Source organism: Hyla sarda, chromosome 6 (assembly GCF_029499605.1).
Source record: "Hyla sarda isolate aHylSar1 chromosome 6, aHylSar1.hap1, whole genome shotgun sequence".
Classification (NCBI taxonomy): Eukaryota; Metazoa; Chordata; class Amphibia; order Anura; family Hylidae; genus Hyla; species Hyla sarda.
Window position 1 is genome coordinate 118445304 of NC_079194.1, and position 18781 is coordinate 118464084.

Consider the following 18781-nt stretch of genomic DNA (forward strand, 5'->3'; position numbering starts at 1 on the left):
AGTGGTATTATGAGGGTTTTTAAGGCAGTATTATCTTGGCACAATATACTGTTGCGATCCATTGATGATCTTTTGTGGTCTAAAAATTTTGATAAAACTGTTTAAAAATGTTTGTTGCCCAGGGACCATTTTTAGTAAACTCATCACCATTATTCTGGAAATCATTGTAATCCATTAACATATATTGCTTTCTTCCCATTCTCTGCAGCTCGGCAGGAAGTTGGGGCTGTGACAAGTCTGCGGATATTTGAGAGCCAGAATGTTATAAGGGTGACATGGGTTGGGGTTCAAGGAGCCACAGCCTATAAAGTCTCCTGGAGCCCAGAGAGCGGTATGATGTCTAACTTATTTCACATTTTAGGCTGCTGTAATGCTCTCAGACTGCATTATCATTAGTGTTGAGCACGAATATTCGAAATGCAAATTTTTACTGCAAATATCGACACTTCGTGATTTTGTGAATATTTAGAATATAGCGATATATATTCGTAGCTTGTGGGCCAAAGAAGGTTCCAATATTATTTACTGTGTGACTCGGTGTGGAGCGAGAATATTTCGTAAATGCGAATATGCAAATATTCGTCAATATCAGCACTTCCAGAGGGCACTGATCCCTCCCTTCTTTTAGGTGAAAGATATAATCGCGCATGCGCACTATGCAAATTTCATTACAAATTTTTGCATGGGAAAATAGGGAACGAACATAGCGAATATGCTAATTTTGTGAACATAGGACGAATATTCTTCCATATATTCACAAAATATCGTGAATTCGAATATGGCCCCTGCCGCTCATCACTAATTATCATAGTTCAATTTTATGTGCTAAAATCACAAGATGCCCAGTAGGTATACAATGCAGAGATACATGGCAATTCTGGTTGATTTAATGCCCCATCACAAGAAGCCATTTTTGCTAAATATGCAGCATATGATGCCGTGTTGCCAACTGGTTTGGGATTCTTCCTCATATAATACTGAAGGGCTGCAAATGTTCTTGACTTAAGTGTGGACCCTGTATTGAATTGCACCAGTTCACAGACATATGTAGCCCCAGAAAATACTTTCATTACATACAAAAGCTGATAACCTGATAATGTTTGTTGTTTTTGTAGGTGGTCCGGAACAATCTAGAGAAGTCCCTGGTAATACTAACTCATTCGAGCTGGTGAACCTAGAGCCAGGTATACGATATGTTGTCAAAGTCACTGCACTGGTGGGCAATCGTCAAGGGGATCCGGTGACTGCGAGTGTCACAACACGTAAGTTTATCAATTAATAGGGATGTGTGTTGTCTTCAATGCCATTTTCAATTCCCAGTCATTTTAGCGTCATGTGCTTAATATTCATTCCTATCATTTTCAGACCTTATCTTAATGGATTTGGGGGCCTACCTTTAGTTTAAGCAGCCAAGGAATAGTTTACAAACAAAACATAGGGGTGTACATACAGGGCTGAGGATTCTCTAACAAAAAAAAAATCTGGATTTCCTCTTGGTGCTGGTTCTTGATATCATACCTAAGTAAGACTAGCCTTTGTCTTCCCACCATTGGCTTCCCATTCCTTGTAGGAGAGAAGGTAACTTGACCCTCAGACCATTTATTTGATAATGATTCAGCACTTCTGGGGGGACTGCATAGGTTCTCACGGGCTCTGCAGTAGTCACTGGGGCCATCTTTGAGGTAGGCATACCCCATGATTTGAAGTATTAATTCTACCTCATTGTCCCATGTAATAACAAAATCACCATTTCAAGTAGTGTAAAAATATTTGTCTTGTGTGTTTCTAGCGGATGTTCCAGTAAATCCTGTGGGAGATCTCAGAGTAACTGATGTATCACGTCAACGTGTGAGACTTACCTGGTCGGCAGTTTCTGAAAGCACCGGATACCGTATCTACTGGAGACGGGCAGATGGTAAGATCAAGACTAGCCACAAGTACCTCATTCATAGATGTCTTCTGTTCGGGGGTGCATCTAGCCTCCAAAGGGAAGGATACAGCCTGAGTTCTCATCTTGTCTCATAGGTGGTACACCCTAGCTCCAAATTGGTCATGGCTTTTATATATTGTCATTGTATTACAATGCACTATTTTCCATTTTGAAGGTGGTCCTGAAACGAGCCGGCTGGTGTCTGGAGATGTAAGGTACTATGACATTGATAATCTTCAAGCTGGTGCCCGTTATCAGTTCCGTGTGGTCTCTCTGGCTGGTGATCGAGAAAGTGAAGCTGTATCGATCTTGGCCAACACCGGTCAGTTACTTTATCTGATATAACTATCAAAGTGTGTCTATGAGGTGACATAGAAAAGATTGTTTATTGCTTAAGTTTTTCCTCCTCAGCTTGCGGGACTGGTAGGACAGACATTGTATTCTTGGTGCACACAACTCAAGATAATCAGTACAATGAAGAGGCCATTAAAAAATTCCTCTCACAAGCCGTATCTTCATTGGGACAGCTGGGACCTGATTCTACGCAGGTACTTTTGACTGACAGGCAGCCCACATGGACTTTAAGAAGTTCAAATTATGGCACTTTGACCAAGCCTCCCAATGCTTCCTTTCTGGGAGGAATAGCAAACTCATAATATAACATGGCATAAACACTGCTTTCAGTATTGTAGTGTCTAGAAACTCCTATTCAAAATGGTGGAGTCTTGCTGAAATGTAATTTGAATTATATTTATAATGCTGTCCTGTTGCATATAGCAGAGGGACCATTAGGCCCCCTAATCCACAGAGCCAAGGTACAATTCTAACCTCTGCACACTCTGTATCTATGCCTAACCAAATCTATGTAGCCATTGAGTTTTTTCTTACTCTTTCCTTTTGTCTTTACTTAAGATCTCAATAGGGTCCTACAGCTTCCGACAACGTCCCTCAGTCCTGTTGAACCGCTCCAGCGAGCTGCGGTCAGTTGTGCAACAAATTCAAAACATCCCGTTCTCTGATCCCAGTGGGACCGCTATTGGTAATATGCCCATAATGACAAAACTGTTTAACATTATTTAGAAAGATGTCTTCATGGGCAATGTGTTCAGCACAGTCGTAATGTATAGAGAGCACCCTCTATTTAGGATTGGAAGTGCTGTACATGCTTACATTTAATAAACCAGTGATATAGCACTGCGGAATCATAGCACGGACACCCACACCAAATACACCTTTGATCACTATATACCTGTTTTTACTTTAATTCCATACGGTAACAGAAGCACCAGTCTGCCCATTATTCGGTGGTAACCAATGGGTAAATATGTCATATTAATGCCATTAGAACTCCTCTGCGAGTACAATAGTAAAGAGAATGGCTGTTACATGACCATCACTCCTTTTCTGTTATGTGGAAACATTCCTTTACATATCTGTGGGAGGTGTACTTTTATGCCTCTCATTTTTTACTGAGTAAGGTAGTTAACTTCTTTTAAAATGCCTTGCCCTGACTGTGAATATTTAAGGGATTTTCCTATCTGAAGGACAGATGATGAGTGTCTGATCAGTGGGGAACCAATTACTAGGACCACAACTAGGTCCCATGTCCCCCTTGTGGACAAGAGCAGTGGTCAGACATGCACACTATCGCTCTGTTGAACTCTGTGGGCCTGATAAAGTTGGCAGAGACCCACCGATCAGATATACAGCACCTATCCTGTGGGTAGGGGATAAGTGTTGTTAATGGGAAAACCCCTTTTAGACATCAGGGAAATCCTGGTAACAATCTGTTAGTGTGCCCACCTGTGGCCATAATCACCCATTTCTTCTGCTCTTCTTTAGGTGGTGCCATAGATTTTGCAAGGAGCTATCTATTTACCCCCGCCTATGGCAGAAGACGGAACGTTCCTGGTGTTCTGGTACTTCTTGCAGATAGTCCATCATCAGATGATGCTCTACAAGCAGCCAGTAATATCAAAGCTACAGGTAAATAATAACATGTATCATCATGTAGCATATACAGTGAAACTTCACCAAAAGACCACCTCTTTGAGAAGGCACCACCCCCCTCATCCAGACTAGATTTTGAGTGACAAATTTTCAGACGACCATATATTATGTAGAACTAAATGTAGAACAGCACACCCTAAAGCCTAAAACTAACTGGCTGAGGATCATGGAGCTTAAAGGGGTACTCCAGTGGAAAACTTTTTTTTTTCTTTTTTTTTTTTTTTAAATCAACTGGTGCCAGAAAGTTAAACAGATTTGTAAATTACTTCTATAAAAAAAATCTTAATCCTTCCAGCACTTACTAGCTGCTGAATACTACAGAGAAAATTATTTTATTTTTGAAACACAGAGCTCTCTGCTGACATCATGACCACAGTGCTCTCTGCTGACATATCTGTCCATTTTAAGAACTGTCCAGAGTAGGAGAAAATCCCCATAGCAAACATATGGAGCTCTGGTCAGTTCCTAAAATGGACAGAGATGTCAGCAGAGAGCACGGTGCTCGTGATGTCAGCAGAGAGCTCTGTGTTCCAAAAAGAAAATAATTTCCTCTGTAGTATTCAGCAGCTAATAAGTACTGGATTAATTAAGATTTTTTAATAGAAGTAATTTACAAATCTGTTTAACTTTCTGGCACCGGAGATTTCCACCGGAGTACCCCTTTAATAATATCATGATGTCACCTCCTTGCCTTTCTCTAGGTATTCGGATTTTGGCAGTGGGAATGAATGGAGCTGACCAGGAACAGATACGAAGAATAGCCTCTGATCAACGGAATGTCTTCTATACCTCGGATTCTGCAAACCTGAACAGCCTTGTGGATCCTTTAGCAGAGGCAATATGCACCGTCTCCCAAACTGAAGTAAGTTTAGCTATGGGTCTTCCTAAATGGAGAGAATCATTCATCTTTAATGTGATCTGATACCTGAAGGGGTATTCCAGGATTTTTGTTTTCTTTAGCCTTTGAGCCTATGATGCCATGTTATAATACTGTATAATATGCTTCTGTTACCTCCATGCACTGCTATGCCCTGTTTTCATGCAAGGGACCCACATCCGAAAGTGCGGTAGTACAAGTCTTTTTATTTTACTGTTGTATATGACCTTTCTCAGCATTCCATGCGGCCAGAGACAATATGTCTTAAGTCACATGTTCTTCAGGGGGCATGGCTATTTTGCTATGGGTGGGTGTATAGCAGGGTGGAACGGATTTACTGAGGAAATGCTATCCACCCACCCACTGCAGCATAGCCACATCCCCTGGAGACCATATGCTGTCTTTGGGTGCACAAAATGCTGGGAAAGGTTTGGGTCCTGTGTAGTGTTGAGCGGCATAGGCCATATTCGAATTCGCGAATATTTGCGAATATATGGACGAATATTCGTCATATATTCGCGAATATTCGCATATTCATAATATTCTCGTTTTATTTTCGCATATGCAAAAATTCGCATATGCGAATTTACGCATATGCGAATTTTCGCATGCCAATCTCACACAGTAGTATTAGAGCCTTCTTTACATCACACAAGCTGGAAGCAGAGAGGGATGATCACTGTGATATGTACTGTGAAAAAAAAAAAAAAAGAATATTCGTAATTACGAATATATAGCGCTATATTCACGAAATTCGCGAATTTGCGAATATGCGATATTCGCGAATAATATTCAAATTGCGAATATTCGCGAGCAACACTAGTCCTGTGTATGCAAAAAGCACAAAACTACACACGGAGGTGAAAAAAGCATATTACACTGTATTATAACATGGCATCATAGGCTCAAAGGCTAAAGAAAAAATAGATCCTGGAATACCCCTTTAACATCCATCTGTTATTTATTTTCTGTGCAGTTAAATGCCATCTATCTCTGCTAGCATTCATATTATGGTGAGGAGAGACTGGCTGCTGTGTTCTTCAATGTAAAGGGTGGTACAAAGTGCCAATGATCACTACTTGATGTATATCTCCAGTGCTGAGAACCTCCAGACACATGGACATCCGTATTTGTAATTTACATTAGATCCTTTTATTGTTTTTCTGCACTGTTAGAAATTTTTATATAAAATCTACAAGCTGTAAAACTTTTGATATTGTATGATTAATATATATATATATATATTTTGTTTAGGAGCGTTGTACTGTGCAGTGTCCAGCGGTGAGTATCATGAAAATGATGGTAAATGAATGACTTTCCACATAACTGCAATACAATTATTACTATGAATGTATAACATAATTACTCTATGGTCTGTCAGCTTGAACTGCAAAGAAGTGAGCGAATGTAATATACACAGGGTAATGGAAATTTTATTAAGATTGGTCAGTTTTTCTATGTATTTGTACAAGTTTAGTTTAGTTGTGATTTTCTGCCAAGGAGTATTTTATCTGAAGGGTGCAAAGCATGGTGTAAAAAAGGGTATGTGTATTTAAACCTTCAAATAGTGTCTAATCCCCTATAGTGATATTCAGAATGCCCCCATAAATAGTGCCAACCAGTGTTCACATTATAAGTTCATTAACATTGCAGGAAAGTATAGGGGTGGCTATTAGTAAATGGTTCCCCTTCAAAGAAATGATCAGAGAACATAATAGCTGAACCAATGACTTCTTTGCCACAAGAAGGTAAAAATGCTTTAAGACTGTAAACTCATCATGTGATACAGTAAGTTTACAGAACAGTCTTAAGTCATAATAGCACAATACTTGAACATTACTAAACTTGACTTGGTAGTGCTCTTCCTAGCAGTTCTACAAAGTGGTCTTAGATTGTGTAATACTCCAATGGTCCACTGACGGTTGTGTTGCACCAAAGTGACTGCAGGCTTTCGCTGTTCCATTGGTGCCCCTATGAGTCATTGATGAGGCTACCCCTATCCCTCAACATGCCTCACCGGGGAAGTTCTTGGGTGTTGTACCAGCCACTCCATATTGTTCTGTGTAGAGGCTAGGACCATAAATCCATTACCTACTATGTGCACAATGTGCATGTCTGACAACTCTTTCTATCTTAGTATTAACAGTACAGTCCCAGACCATTGTGATCACACAGTCCTCGTCCAAGTTCTTGACAGAGAAGGACAGAAAATAGTCTCTTTAAAGGGGTACTCCGCCCCAAGACATCTTATCCCTTATCCAAAGGATAGGGGATAAAATGTCTGATGGGGGGATCCCACCGCTGGGGATCCCCGTGATCTCCCTGCTGCACCCGGCGGTCACGCCCACTCGTGACATCACAGCCACGCCTTCAATGCAAGTCTATGGGAGGGGGCGTGATGGCCGTCACGCCCCTCCCATATATTTTCATTGAGGGGGCATGGCTGTGATGTCACGAGCGGGGCGTGAATGTGACGTCACAAGCCTCCGCCCCGCATCGCCAGTCATCTGGTACGTAGCGAAGTTCGCTCTGTGCACTGGATGTCTGGGGTGCCGCAGCCAAGATGGCGGGGATCCCCAGCGGCAGGACCCCCACCATCAGACAACTTATCCCCTATCCTTTGGGGACTTAAGATGTCTAGGGACGGAGTACCCCTTTAAGTACTGCTCACTGTGGCTTGATATTATCAACAGCAACACAGTAGGAGAATTTCAACACTTCTTCAGACAGTTCAACTTTAACTTCATAAAGGTTTACAGACCATTGTATCTTGTCTCAGGTTAACTTCATCTTGTAACTTGCATTATACGTCACACTGGTTGGCTCCCAGCAGGTTTCCTTCAGAATTTTAGTATTTCCTGGTTCTATGCAATACCTAAAGGTATGCAGGCACTTGAGATGTAGCCCTTTCAGCTACTCTGACAACTAGTTATGGCCTGAAGACCAACAGGTCCTAGATGACAGTAAGGCCCTTGTGACATTTCTCCTCACTGGTTGGGGAAGATGTAGCTCTTGTAGCTCTCTGGATTACTGGCACACTTGATGAGGTAAAGGGTAAACCTCTTGCACACAGGCAGACTTTAAAGAGGTATTTTTTTGCAGGTCTGAACTGACAGATCTGGACAACTCTGTAAACTTTGCAGGAGCAAAGGCCCAGGGTGGTCTTAGACTAGAGGAAGGGGTGCTCAGGCCTTCCTCACACTCTCTCCTCAACTGCAACCAACTAACAAACTAGACTCCTTTTCCCAGAAACATGACCCCATCTGTCAGCTCAAGAGGGGATTGGAACATAGCAAAGGACCACCCACTATTCAAGTGCTTTCTTTTCTGTGCCTGTAACTAGTGTATCTGAATAGCTTAAAGGGGTTATCCAGGAAAAAAAACTTTTTTATATATATCAACTGGCTCCAGAAAGTTAAACAGATTTGTAAATGACTTCTATTAAAATATCTTAATCCTTTCAGTACTTATGAGCTTCTGAAGTTAAGGTTGTTCTTTTCTATCTAAGTGCTCTATGATGACAAATGTCTCGGGAACCGCCCAGTTTAGAAGCAAATCCCCATAGCAAACCTCTTCTAAACTGGGCGGTTCCCGAGACATTTGTCATCATAGAGCACTTAGATAGAAAAGAACAACCTTAACTTCAGAAGCTCATAAGTACTGAAAGGATTAAGATATTTTAATAGAAGTCATTTACAAATCTGTTTAACTTTCTGGAGCCAGTTGATATATAAAAAAAAGTTTTTTTCCTGGATAACCCCTTTAATTGCTCTTGATCTTAATACAAAGTAACCACTAGGTGGCAGCAACATTGACAGTATATAAGGACATACCATACATTGGAGATGCAAAAAACAGACAGACTGCATAAGGTACAAATACAATGAGGCACATGACAGAAACTTCAACTATGGGAGTTCACATCTGACAACCATCTAAAGCAGAACAAATCACATGCAATGGGACACTGCAACAGCACTCACATGTCCATATTCACAGCGCCAGAGTATCTACATTACCAACACCACAGTGCCCACATAACCAACACTACAGTGCCCACACCAGATTACCCACATTACCAAAACCACAGTGCCCACATTACCAACACCACTGTGCCCACATAACCAACACCACAGTGCCCACACCAGATTATCCACAATACCAACACCACAGTGCCCACATCAGATTGCCCACAATACCAACACCACAGTGCCCACATAACCAACACTACAGTGCCCACACCAGATTACCCACATTACCAACACCACAGTGCCCACAATACCAACACCACAGTGCCCACATCAGATTGCCCACAATACCAACACCACAGTGCCCACTCCAGATTATCCACAATACCAACACTACAGTGCCTACATCAGATTACCTACATTACCAACACCACAGTGCCCACTCCAGATTATCCACAATACCAACACCACAGTGCCCACATCAGATTACCTACATTACCAACACCACAGTGCCCACATCAGATTACCTACATTACCAACACCACAGTGCCCACTCCAGATTATCCACAATACCAACACCACAGTGCCCACATCAGATTGCCTGCATTACCAACACCACAGTGCCCACATCAGATTACCTACATTACCAACACCACAGTGCCCACATCAGATTATCCACAATACCAACCCCACAGTGTTCACATTAACAAAACCACAGTGTCCACATTAACAACACCAGAATACCCTTCAGAACATTTAAATTTTTTCTTGCTGTTGCTAATATTGTCATTTAACCTCTGTTCTACATATTTAATTACTTTTGAATGTTCTTTTATTTTTATGTTTAGGGTGAGAAAGGTCAGAGAGGCGAGCCAGTAAGTACCCTGCTTGTATCACCAATTATCTCCAGTCACAGAATTAACTTCATGACTGTCATTAACTATTTACTGTCAAGATATTTTTTGTAATGATGTGTTTTACTTTTAGGGGAGTGCTGGACGACCAGGGTTAGCAGGACCAGCAGGAGATCCAGTATGTATTAACATCAAGATGATGCCCAAGAAATAACTTTTGGTTGTAACTCAAATGAAGAATGTGTGTCACAGTAGATGATAATTATGTTGTTGTTTTTTTTTTCATTACAGGGTCGAGCAGGTCCCCCTGGTTCCCCGGGGCCAGTTGGACCTCGTGGCCCTCCTGGAGAGGGTACAGCCTCAAGAGGACCAAAGGGAGAAACTGTGAGTAATCAAAATGTTGTGAAAAATCATTATCCAATGACCAAATGTAATTCTGCGGCACCAGTTTTATATAACACCATACCCTTAACACTAAGCCATGCCCCTTTTCTCAGATTTGGCTCTAAAGACAGAGGAATAAAGCATGACACAGGGATTCTCTCCTTGGTGTTTTTTTAATTCCTGTGTGACGCACCATCCCCTCAAGCTCTGCATTAACTTATTATGTATAATCTCTTTATTATATATATAGACATAAATGTAAATACAGATATTGTTGTGGTATGGGGTGATGTAGGGCAGATGGAATTACCCTAGGGGTAGATGGCATTAACCCCTTGTATTCGTGATGCCAGGGCATGGTTTATCCTCAATACCAGCCGAAGGTATACCGCTGGATACTGGGCTAGTCACAGGGGCAATAATGACTCCGATGCCAAATTACGGATAATGGTAGCTTTACTGAGGGACAGATGGAACTGTCTATACAGTGTAGCCGTGCCCACGGAGGTGACCAGTGACTTCAGAGACCTTAAAGGGGTACTCCCACCCTAGACATCTTATCCCCTATCCAAAGGATAGGGGATAAGATGTCTGTTCGCGCGGGTCCCGCCGCTGGGGACCCCCGCATTATTGCATGCGGCACCCACCTGTGTTCTCACCGGAACCTCTGGAGGGTCTGAGTCGCGACTCCGGGAACGGAAGTCCGTGACGTCAGGACTCCGCCCCGCGTGTGATGTCACGCCTGTTCCCTCAATGCAAGTCTATGGGAGGGGGCTCTGGATACGAGCATCAGGTGTCAGCAGAGAGCACTGTGGACAAGACAAAAAAGAAATTCAAAAAGAAAAGAATTTCCTCGGTACCATACAGCTGCTAAAAGGTACAGGAAGGTTAAAGATTTTTTAATAGAAGTAATTTACAAATCTGTATAACTTTCTGGCACCTGTCCATTGAAAAAAAAAATCTCCACTGGAGTACCCCTTTAAATTCTTAGGCTAATATTTGTTAGCTTTGCAGCAGACTGATACTAATATAACTTGTTCTTAAAGGGGGAGCCAGGAGCAGATGGTCTCCCAGGAAGTCCTGGTCGTCCCGGTAATCCTGGTATACCCGGTACCCCGGTGAGTTACCCTATATTTCAATGCATAATATTGATGTATATTGGATCTGTACAGTATCTTTTATCCTGATTGATGGAAAGGACCTATCTTTGTATTTTAGGGTAGTAAAGGATCTCAAGGAGTTAGAGGGGACGGAGTAAGTAGTCATTTTGACTTCCTTTTATATTGATGCACTCAGACATCATTACATTCACTCATCTGCTTATTTAGGGAGAACGTGGTCCCGCAGGTCCAGTTGGTCCAAAAGGAGATAGAGGATTACCGGTAAGTTTAAGAGCAAGATGAAAGCCTCCAGTTACATTATTTCTTCATTTACTATGTTTAAGGCCATTTTATCAGGCTGTACCTGACAGCTGTCTCTATTGAAATGAATGGAGATCTTCATGGAGAGCTGTTGTAGTGAGCACACAGGATTCATAAGGGCTCTTATGCGGGTGTTCCTACTAGTGTAGGAGGTCCTTTTTCTTGTACACCGTGTATGATACAGATGATTTACATACATTGTATAATCCCACCCATCACCTGATATTTACTCACATTTCCTAGATTAAGTTCACACCCATCTGACTGATTCCCTGAATTGTCAGACAAACCATAAATCCTCATCTCTCGGGAACAGAAGGACATATCAGGAAACTTTTTTGGTTTGCCACAGGCCCTCTTCAACTCCTATTAAAGTTAATAGGAGTTGTGCAAAATGCTCAAAAACAGCCTGTTTTCGACTCCCCAACCTTCTCTAGCAGCCAAAACTGGGCCAGAGGAATGCCCCTTTAAGTAGGAGGACCATCAGATGACATATGGCTGCTTTACCCAGTACACTACTGCTCATATTACCAGATAAAGACCCTTTTAAATGTGTACTCTAGGTCCACTACTATTGATATTTACACCAGGTTTGCACTGCATACATTCATTAGCCTATTCCTTATATTATAACAAACAATACAATATGTGGCATAATGCAGTGTCTTTTTTTTACTGTAAGTCCTATACATTATCTTCTTTGCATAGGGTGAACCCGGAGAAGTGATAGATGGCGGCGGAGGGGTACCAGGCCGAAAAGGTGAACCAGGAACTCCAGTAAGTAAAATAAACACAACAGGGGAGATTTATCAAAACCTGTCCGGAGGAAAAGTTGCTGAGTTGCTCATAGCAACCAATCAGATAGCTTCTTTCACTTTGCAGAGGCCTTGTTAAAAATGAAAGAAGCGATCTGATTGGTTGCTATGAGCAACTCAGCAACTTTTCCTCTGGACAGGTTTTGATGAATTTCCCCCAACATTTCTTACTGTATGACATCTCTCAGGTTAAATATGTTTATTAAATATTTACATTATTAAATAATTCGTGCTCTATACATGGTTATGGTGGCAGCCATTTTGCTTTAGCACCTGTTAAAGGGGTGGTTCAAGTTTGGAAAAAAAAGATCTACTTGTAAGACCCAGATGGCAAATTAAGGACTAGGCTCCATATATAATAAGGGTGAGATTGGCAGGATATGCATATAGCAGTGAAAATTCATCTATATATATAAAACTCAATGTGTATGTGTGTATGTATGTATGTGTGTATGTTCCAGCATCACTACCATATCTAAAGATAGGAGAGTAATGATATATGTGGGTATCTTGTGTAGCTAATTTTTATAGTATAATAGGAAGTACACAGATTTACTAAAACATAGCTTTTATTTAAGGATACAATAAAATGAACATAAACAATTGTGATGATAGGTATACAGTGAAGGCCTCGGTAAAGCCTACTTTATATGGCTAGGCTGACCCTGCTGGTCAACAGACCCCCTACCTATTAATGCAGGGAGGCCTTCCTATAGAGAGCCAGCCTGCATCCGGATCCTCCTATCTCACCCTAGGGCTTAAGGATGGGATGGAGGTAGGTATGAGGAAGCGTATATGGCAGATATCTGTAAAACCTCCAGATATCACTGCGTGAGTAAGGTGTATACCGTACAGTTAGTATATAAATAACAACCAATAGATATATATATATATAATTCATAAACATCTAATTGATATACACAAATATTTTTCTATTGTCCAACGCGTTTCCTTGTGCCTGTCACTCTGTGGCACAATTCATCAGGGAAATTCAAGTTAGAGATACACTCTAGATCAGTGCTTATCTCTCTTCTCCCACGTTAGTGTTAAGCTATATATGCAGCATGGAGGTATAAGGTGTGTATCAAATTTCTTATATATATGTTCATCACTTGAGGCAGACAGTCCGTCATGGTATAGATATTTTCTTAATTATGATGAGCTTGTACTCAAGTGATGAATGCTTGGTGTTACATATAGTAGGTGCCTGTAGTGATGATGACAGTCCCCATTTGTATATATGCCCTGGTGGGTGGGGTGCCGGTCCTGAGAACTGAGGAGGAAGGTAAGGACCTCCGGGCTTGCAGCGGTGTGGCAGCCAAAGGTTAGGTACCGGCGCGTCCTGGATATCAAGACCTGCAGGAGCTATAGTGACCTAACCTTTGGTTGTTATTTATATACTAACTGTATGGTATACACCTTACTCACATGGTGATATCTGGAGGTTTTACAGATATCTGCCATATACGCTTCCTCATACCTACCTCCATCCCATCCTTAAGCCCTAGGGTGAGATAGGAGGATCCGGATGCAGGCTGGCTCTCTATAGGAAGGCCTCCCTGCATTAATAGGTAGGGGGTCTGTTGACCAGAAGGGTCAGCCTAGGCATATAAAGTAGGCTTTACCGAGGCCTTCACCGTATACCTATCATCACAATTGTTTATGTTAATTTTATTGTATCCTTAAATAAAAGCTATGTTTTAGTAAATCTGTGTACTTCCTATTATAACAACAAACATAGGAGAGGTAATTTAACCCTAACCTACTATTGCGAGGGTCAGGGTTTTTGCTTAAAGTCCAATGCAAATCTATGGGAAATGTATGTTCCAGCATAACTTCTGTACGGCTGAAGATATTTCGATAATACTTCATCACATGTTACTTATATGTCCAATAAAAATATATAATAGTTAAATTAACCCCTAACCTACCCCCATATGTGAAGGATGGGGTTGTTGTTTCAAGTCCCATGCAAATATATAGAACTTCCGGTACCTTCCACCACAAGCTCCACTCTGCATCTCCTGGTGAGTGCGTCAGTCTGGCTGGCAAGCCACACCTTCCCCACCTTCCATATCCCATCTTGCAAAGACACGCCCACCCTTTAAATCACACCCCTTTTATTTTCAGCTTACAATATCTTTACCACAACGCAGCCCCACCTGAGGACAGGATATGAGGATTAGAAATGTGGATTAGATATGTGGTGGCCTGTTATGGGAGATGTTGCCTGTCAGGCAGGCTCCATCATTGTCCCCAGGGCCCCTTGTACCTGTTTCCCCCTGTTCTGCAATGTATTGTATTATAAAATGTGTTGTAACTTTAACCCCTTAAGGACGCAGGACGTAAATGTACGTCCTGGTGAGGTGGTACTTAACGCACCAGGATGTACATTTACGTCCTAAGCATAACCGCGGGCATCGGAGCGATGCCCGTGTCATGCGCGGCTGATCCCGGCTGCTGTTCGCAGCCAGGGACCCGCCGGCAATGGCCGACGCCCGCGATCTCGCGGGCGTCCGCCATTAACCCCTCAGGTGCCGGGATCAATACAGATCCCGGCATCTGCGGCAGTTCGCGATTAAAATGAACGATCGGATCGCCCGCAGCGCTGCTGCGGGGATCCGATCATTCATAACGCCGCACGGAGGTCCCCTCACCTTCCTCCGTGCGGCTCCCGGCGTCTCCTGCTCTGGTCTGTGATCGAGCAGACCAGAGCAGGAGATGACCGATAATACTGATCTGTTCTATGTCCTATACATAGAACAGATTAGTATTAGCAATCATGGTATTGCTATGAATAGTCCCCTATGGGGACTATTCAAGTGTAAAAAAAAATGTAAAAAAATGTAAAAGTAAAAGTAAAAAAAAAGTGAAAAATCCCCTCCCCCAATAAAAAAGTAAAACGTCCGTTTTTTCCTATTTTACCCCCAAAAAGCGAAAAAAAAATTTTTTATAGACATATTTGGTATCGACGTGTGCGTAAATGTCCGAACTATTAAAATAAAATGTTAATGATCCCGTACGGTCAACGGCGTGAACGAAAAAAAATTAAAAATGTCCAAAATTCCTACTTTTTAAATACATTTTATTAAAAAAAAAATTATAAAAAATGTATTAAAAGTTTTTTATATACAAATGTGGTATCAAAAAAAAGTACAGATCATGGCGCAAAAAATGAGCCCCCATACCGCCGCTTATACGGAAAAATAAAAAGTTATAGGTCATCAAAATAAAGGGATTATAAACGTACTAATTTGGTTAAAAAGTTTGTGATTTTTTTTAAGCGCAACAATAATATAAAAGTATATAATAATGGGTATCATTTTAATCGTATTGACCCTCAGAATAAAGAACACATGTCATTTTTACCAGAAATTGTACGGCGTGAAAACAAAACCTTCCAAAATTAGCAAAATTGCGTTTTTCGTTTTAATTTCCCCACAAAAATAGTGTTTTTTGGTTGCGCCATACATTTTATGATATAATGAGTGATGTCATTACAAAGGACAACTGGTCGCGCAAAAAACAAGCCCTCATACTAGTCTGTGGATGAAAATATAAAAGAGTTATGATTTTTAGAAGGCGAGGAGGAAAAAATGAAAACGTAAAAATTAAATTGTCTGAGTCCTTAAGGCCAAAATGGGCTGAGTCCTTAAGGGGTTAAGAGTTATGTCATGTGATTGTTACCCAGGAGGTATCAGTGACCAGGTGATCCCAAGAGTGACCTATGGGCTCCCTGCTAGTCTCCCCTATATAAGCCCTGGGTGGAGCTAGCTTCTCTCGCTTAGTCTTTGCTGAGTTCCAGTGCAGTCATGTCTAGTGTGTGTGTCCAGAGTGTTGGAGACCTTAAAGTCAAGTCCTGACATCAATTCAAGTAAACTAAAGTCACAGCATTATGAATCAAGTCAAGTCAGTCCCTGTCATCTGTCAAGTCAGCATGGTCTGCATTGAATTGTCCAGTCCAACTACAAGTCCCAGCAAGCCCTTAAGATCTCTGCGTCACTGGTCAACTACTTGGGCCCTGGCTGAACTGTATAGACTTTACCAACTGTCTACCCTCAGCAAAGCTATCTTTGCCCGTAACTATGCGTCAGAGTTTTTATTGCCCCCGTGCCTAGCCCAGGATCCAGCGGTATACCTTCGGGTGGTTTTAGGCTAAACCACGCCCTGGCGTCACAAATACAAGGGGTTAATGCCATCTGCCCCTAGGGTAACAACATCTGCTCTCATCACACCCCGCTACCACAGATATGTGGATTAGATATGGTGATGGGACAGGATATGAGGTCAGAATATGAGGAGGGGATTTGGGGTCGTGATATGAGGAGGGGATATGGGGTCAGAATTTAAGTATGGGATATGAGGACAAAAGCTTCCTCCTATGTTGCTTTTCCTCCCCCACAAGGATATGGTAGGAAAAACTGGGCAGCGCCTGGTACTCAGCTAGTGCAACTATAAAAATGTGCTTGAACTCTTTAAGAACCTGGTAGGCCTTCTCCACAAAACAAAGTCCAGCTCACCTCCCCAGTGTTCTGTGCACGGATCCAGCACTCAGGCTCAGGTGCCACAATGTAGCGAAAAAACAAAGGATGATCCAGCACTTCAAAAGAATGTATGGCTTTATTAGGTATCTTCAGGTAAAAATGTTCATCCACTTCACACCACAAATGCCAACTTGATGCGTTTCGAGCCCATGTACTCTTTGTCAAAAAATACATGGACAAGCAGACATCGCTGTTAAATGCTCAAATACACAGATGCAATTGTGGTATGGGGTGTGGAATTACCCTAGGGGCAGATGGCATTAACTCCTTGTATTTGTGACGCCAGGGCATGGTTTATTCTCAATACCACCTGAAGGTATAACGCTGGATCCTGGGCTAGGCACGGGGGCAATAATGACTCTGATGCCAAGTTACGGACAACGGTAGCTTTACTGAGTGACAGATGGTAAAGTCTATACAGTGTAGCCAGGCCCATGGAGGTGACCAGTGACTTCAGAGACCTTAAGGGCTTGCTGGGACTTGCAGTGGCTTTGGACAGTTTAGTGCAGGCCACGTTGACTTGACAATAGATGACAGTGACTGACTTGACTTGCCTGGATACAGACTAAGCTATGAATTTAGCTTACTTGTAGACTTGTAGCTTGTGGCTGCAGACTTGACTTGAGGCCTCCTATGACTCCAGACAGACTCTTAGGCTCAAGTGCACCTCAGCAAAGACTCAGGAACTAAGAGAGAAGAGACTCCTCCCAGGGCTTTTATGGGGGAGACTCTGGTGGGGTCCCATTGGAACAGATGCAGGGGGGCCCAGGGGACACTACAGGGAGGCTACCTGAAGGGGCAGCAAGGGTACAGCGTAACAACTCCCGTACTGGGCCACTACACAATTGATTTTACCCCATCCCCTTGAAGTGGGGGAAGGCTGTATGAAAAACACATAGAAACATTTAAAAACAATATGACCACTAATCTACACCAAACTCACCAAACGTTACTGTAAAAATACATTGATAGAACTGCAAGAACTGCATTTAATAGCGATGTCTGCTAGTCCATGTATCTTTTGACAAAGAGTGCATGCGCTCGAAACGCGGCAAGATGGCATTTGTGGTGTGAAGAGGATGTACATTTTTACCTGAAGATACCTAATAAAGAAGTACGTTCTTTTGAAGGCCGTCTCTACACATGATTTTAATTTTTTCCAGAAACAGCACCACTCCTGCTCATATACTGGGTCTAGTATTGCAGCTCAGCCCCATTTGCTTGCATACTGCGATACTAGATACAGCCTGCGATGGTCTGTTTCTGCAGAAATGCCAGACACTTTTTCTAACCCTGTAATACCCCTTTTAGCAGTATTAGAAACCTGTAGTCAGGAGATGTTCTATGAGAGATTGTTCGAGATGTGTCTATGACATGTGCAGGGAGGTAATAGGGGAGCTAAGACCACCACCTATTGTGAATAGTGTGATCCTGTGTTTTCTCTACACTAGTGACACCTTTTATTGGAATGCGGTCTGTGATGATGAGATCGTGAGCATTCCAGACTATTGTCAGACTATTATGAAGCGGGGGATAACTGGAATATTTCTGGATGTTAAGAATAAATGTATGAATATTTTATTCTTCCCCTGCACTTTTTATTGTAATACAAGGGGCAGGCCATGAGAAAACTCAATGTAAAGGAAAACAACAAACAGTCTTTAGGGACAGGTACTGTGGTTGCTTATATCACCCTGTCTGTGTCCGGCATATAAGACCTAATTAAAATGTAATTCAATATTTCATAATATAAAATAATCTTAGTATCTGCAGTACACTGATCCTTTATGAGGTTATAATTTTTATTTTATTAGGGTGTTCCTGGTCAGCCTGGAACTCCGGGGCAGAGAGGGTTAACAGGATCCCAAGGACAACCTGGGCCAGAAGGACCGAGCGGACCTCCAGGCGTTCCAGGACAATCAGTGAAGGTCATTTTCTATATTTATATATATCAACATCTCATGTTGTGCAAAACCTG

At 42.0% G+C, this 18781-nt stretch overlaps 1 protein-coding gene across 1 annotated transcript in view; it reads left to right on the forward strand.

Annotated features, from left to right (window-relative positions):
- Window positions 1-18781, forward strand: part of COL7A1 (collagen type VII alpha 1 chain) — a 189692-nt gene that overhangs the window by 78310 nt on the left and 92601 nt on the right. Inside the window, exons 24-40 of the mRNA XM_056528127.1 lie at window positions 209-331; window positions 1116-1262; window positions 1790-1915; window positions 2106-2252; window positions 2342-2478; window positions 2843-2969; window positions 3773-3916; window positions 4642-4802; window positions 6072-6098; window positions 9634-9660; window positions 9773-9817; window positions 9931-10023; window positions 11070-11141; window positions 11242-11277; window positions 11352-11405; window positions 12153-12221; window positions 18618-18731. Coding sequence (XP_056384102.1) covers window positions 209-331; window positions 1116-1262; window positions 1790-1915; window positions 2106-2252; window positions 2342-2478; window positions 2843-2969; window positions 3773-3916; window positions 4642-4802; window positions 6072-6098; window positions 9634-9660; window positions 9773-9817; window positions 9931-10023; window positions 11070-11141; window positions 11242-11277; window positions 11352-11405; window positions 12153-12221; window positions 18618-18731 — 1649 coding nt within the window. The remainder of the gene's footprint in view (window positions 1-208; window positions 332-1115; window positions 1263-1789; window positions 1916-2105; window positions 2253-2341; window positions 2479-2842; window positions 2970-3772; window positions 3917-4641; window positions 4803-6071; window positions 6099-9633; window positions 9661-9772; window positions 9818-9930; window positions 10024-11069; window positions 11142-11241; window positions 11278-11351; window positions 11406-12152; window positions 12222-18617; window positions 18732-18781) is intronic.